Here is a 3568-nt window from a genome sequence, read left to right on the forward strand (position 1 = left end):
CTAATTGTCAAAATTCTCTGAGTATTTCTGGTTCAGATAATTTAATGTTTAACTGGAATTGGCTTTATATAAATCAATTTAAACACACTTAAGACTATAAAAATTATGACCTCGATATTACTGAAGAAACAATGTAATCTTACTTTGCAATAGGTGAACAGCAGTGTCCTAACCTTCCTATCATTTTGCATACTATATGCGAAAATAATATGCTAATATAAGTATAGTGCTAAATTTTTATGTAAATCAAAGTAACAAAAAGTGCAACATTTTATATAAGCGGATATTTTTAATCAAATATATGTAAGAAACATCAAAGAAATGATTTAGAATCTCTGTCTGACTATGTGTGAGTGCATATATGCTGATCACAGGGATTGAAATATAGCCCTCGGAGTTGTCCCTTAGATTTTGTGCTCCAGGCTACTGATTTACCTTGCAGCCAGGGCTAAGCTTCTGAATTTTTGTAGCTAGTTGGAGATAAGAGTTTCATTGACATTTGTGGCCTGGCTGGCTTCCCACTGTGAACTCCAGATTTTAGGGTCCTACGTAGATAAGCATACAAGAATGAGCCACTGTGGCTGGCTTAAGATCGTTTTTATCAATAATTTGACTCTCCTTTGCTTTATTTCCAGATGAATGTGCATTCTCAGAGCATGGCCAATTTCAGCACAGTGAGTAAGTTTCTCTTGCAGGGCTTTGCTGAAGTGTGGGAGCTCAGGCTCCTGCTTTCCATATTGTTCTTACTGATATACCTGGCCACTCTCTTGGGGAATTTTATTATCATCACTGTCACCACCATTGACCAGAACCTGCACACACCCATGTACTTCTTCCTCAGGAATTTATCTATCCTGGATACGTGCTACATTTCTGTCACTGTCCCCAATGCCTGTATCAACTCCCTCACAAACAACAGGATTATTTCTGTAGCTGGCTGTGCAATGCAGGTATTTTTTGTATTTTTTTGTGCATCTGTGGAGCTGATGTTTCTCACCATCATGGCCCAGGACCGCTATGTGGCCATCTGCCAGCCCCTCCGCTATACTGTCATCATGAACCACCAGTTCTGTGTCCACTCTACAGTGGCTTCCCTACTCACCGGTATCTTCTTTGCAGCTGTACAAACTGGTAATACATTCCGGCTGTCCTTCTGCCAGTCCAACATGGTCAATCAGTTCTTCTGTGACATCCCCTCCCTGCTAAGACTCTCCTGCTCAGACACTTTTAGTAGCCAACTCTTACTTCTTATGGCTGTGGTAGGATTCGCTGGTAGCTGCTTTACCTTCATTGTGCTGTCATATGTTCGCATATTTTTAACAGTGCTGAAGTTTCCAGTCAAAGAAGAGCGAGGAGGAAAAGCCTTTTCCACTTGTTTGCCTCACATTCTCGTGGTGTCTGTGTTTCTTAGTACAGGTTCTGCGGTTTACCTAAAATCGTCACCAAGCACTGAAATAATTCAGAACATGATTCTATCTGTATTTATACCATTGTTCCACCATTTTTGAATCCTATCATTTATAGTCTTAGGAACAAACAGATAAAGAAAGCAATATTAAAAATATTTATTCAGAATCACATTAATACCTAATCAGAATGTACTCTGAGATCCTCTGAATGACATTTAAACTTGAAATAAAAGTGTTTTTTGGATAATGGATATTTTTCTGCTTATGTCAAAGTAAGTTCAGCAGACCTGAATAGACGATCCTACAATCTTTTTTTATTATTTTAATTTATCATTTAAATACAAATTCTTTAAACAATTTATTATTTTAGTTACATATAAGTACAAAATAAAATCTAATCCTTTGGTACATGTGCACAAATATGACCTTCAAGTTATAATACTTATTTTTTCCTTTTTTTTGAAGGGTTTTGGAGAATATAACTTAATGAATGATCCAATTGAAAATATTAGTTGCAAATAATTCATAGTGTGTATTCAATTCATCAATTTTTTTTAATCTCATCAAGGCAAAATTTATTTCTGTAGAAGGATGTGACATCAGCCAGAAATCTGTCAAGCAAGCACACAGAGCAGGCCAACTGCTCCTTATTTATTCCAAATGCAGCCGTCCTGGCCCCGTGCTCACACTGGTTGAGCTCAGGTTGGCAACCTGGTCAAATTGTTTAGGTTAAGTGGAGTAAGATGTATTTACATGAAGTGACCATTAAAGGACTTTGAAATAGAATTCACAATACATAAGGGATCTCAAAACATAATCACACCCAGTGTCATTTCTTGAACAATCTGAGCTCTGCCTTCTAGGCTGTGTCTTATTAATTCCATTTTGGAAAAAAACATTTTAGGCAATATCTTACATTTCAAAATGCTTCCTAATCCCAAAACAGTGTTTCTTTTCCTTCCTGTACTTTCTGATATTATCTTGAGTTTACTTATAGACCGATAGATTGTATGTGAGAATAGATATCTTTTCTATCAAACAAGTTAGCTTAAAGGTTGCTGTTTTGGCCTGGTGGCATGGATTTTGTTAATTATGCTGCTAAGAAAATATTGTTAAACCTATATTCAAAGGCAACCTGGAAGCCGGAGATTGGTGACTTATGCTTGTAATCCTAACTACTCGGGAGACAGATATATGAGGATCGCGGTTCAAAGTCAGCCTGTGCAGGAAAGTCTATGCGACTCCTTTCCAAAAAACCACCAGAAAAGCAGGAATGGAGCATAGATCAAGTTGTAGAGTGCTAGCCTTGAGCTGAAGAGCTCAAACCCAGAGTTCAAGCCGCACAACTGATAAAAGCAAAAAGGCAATCTTGAAAAATTAACTAGAAAGTGATTAATAGGGCCACATTATCTGATCTATTCATTTCCATGTAAAATAGCTCTGTAAATATTATCAAATTCCAAGTGAGTTATTTTCTTCTGAAAAAAATGACAACTTGTCATTTATGTGATTTATGTAACTGTATACCCTCTGTACATCGTTTTACAGTACAAAAATATGTTCATATATGTGTTTGTGTGTGTTTATGTGTGTGTGTGTGTGTGTGTGTGTGTGTGTGTGTGTGTTTAATGACCACTATTAGTCTTATCTGTTAACAGTGAAGCTTTCAGTGCTTTTTTTAACCATAAAACTACTTTGGCTCTCTACTTATGATTTAAATTGTGTGCTTTTTTCTAACCATGTGTAGAAAAGTTATTTGTCACTAAAATGTCTGATTTTCCAACTAAAAACAATGCATAATATAAAATATGTTCCTGATGGAGTTTTGTTGTAATAAAATTCAACACAAACAATATTAAATATCAGGGATACAACAAAAGATTTTTTTCAGGTAAGGGGCAGGTTTATTCATCGTTCCAGCTGGCACCATGCCCAGCTGGCACTCCACGCAGCTGGGAAAGGCCTGGGCAAGAGAGCTGGGAAAGAGAGAGAGCAGAGAAAGAGAGTTGGGAAAGAGAGAGAGAGCTGGGAAAGAGAGCCTCTGGGCTTGGGCTAGGCCTTATCTAGGGTATGGGTGGAGAAAGGTGTGGCCACATCAAATTCAGATGGGACCTCAGCAGATGCAGATGTGACCTCTTCCAGGTGTGTCAGTTGCCTAG

At 37.5% G+C, this 3568-nt stretch overlaps 1 protein-coding gene across 1 annotated transcript; it reads left to right on the forward strand.

Annotated features, from left to right (window-relative positions):
- Positions 1-656: 656 nt before the first annotated feature.
- On the forward strand, positions 657-1508 carry LOC122103954 (olfactory receptor 14C36-like). Its single transcript, XM_042674637.1, has one exon. It carries the CDS (start codon positions 657-659, stop codon positions 1506-1508), a length of 852 nt encoding a protein of 283 aa, XP_042530571.1.
- The last annotated feature ends 2060 nt before the right edge of the window (positions 1509-3568 follow it).

Source organism: Dipodomys spectabilis, unplaced genomic scaffold, assembly GCF_019054845.1.
Source record: "Dipodomys spectabilis isolate Male_0828 unplaced genomic scaffold, ASM1905484v1 ptg000019l, whole genome shotgun sequence".
Classification (NCBI taxonomy): Eukaryota; Metazoa; Chordata; class Mammalia; order Rodentia; family Heteromyidae; genus Dipodomys; species Dipodomys spectabilis.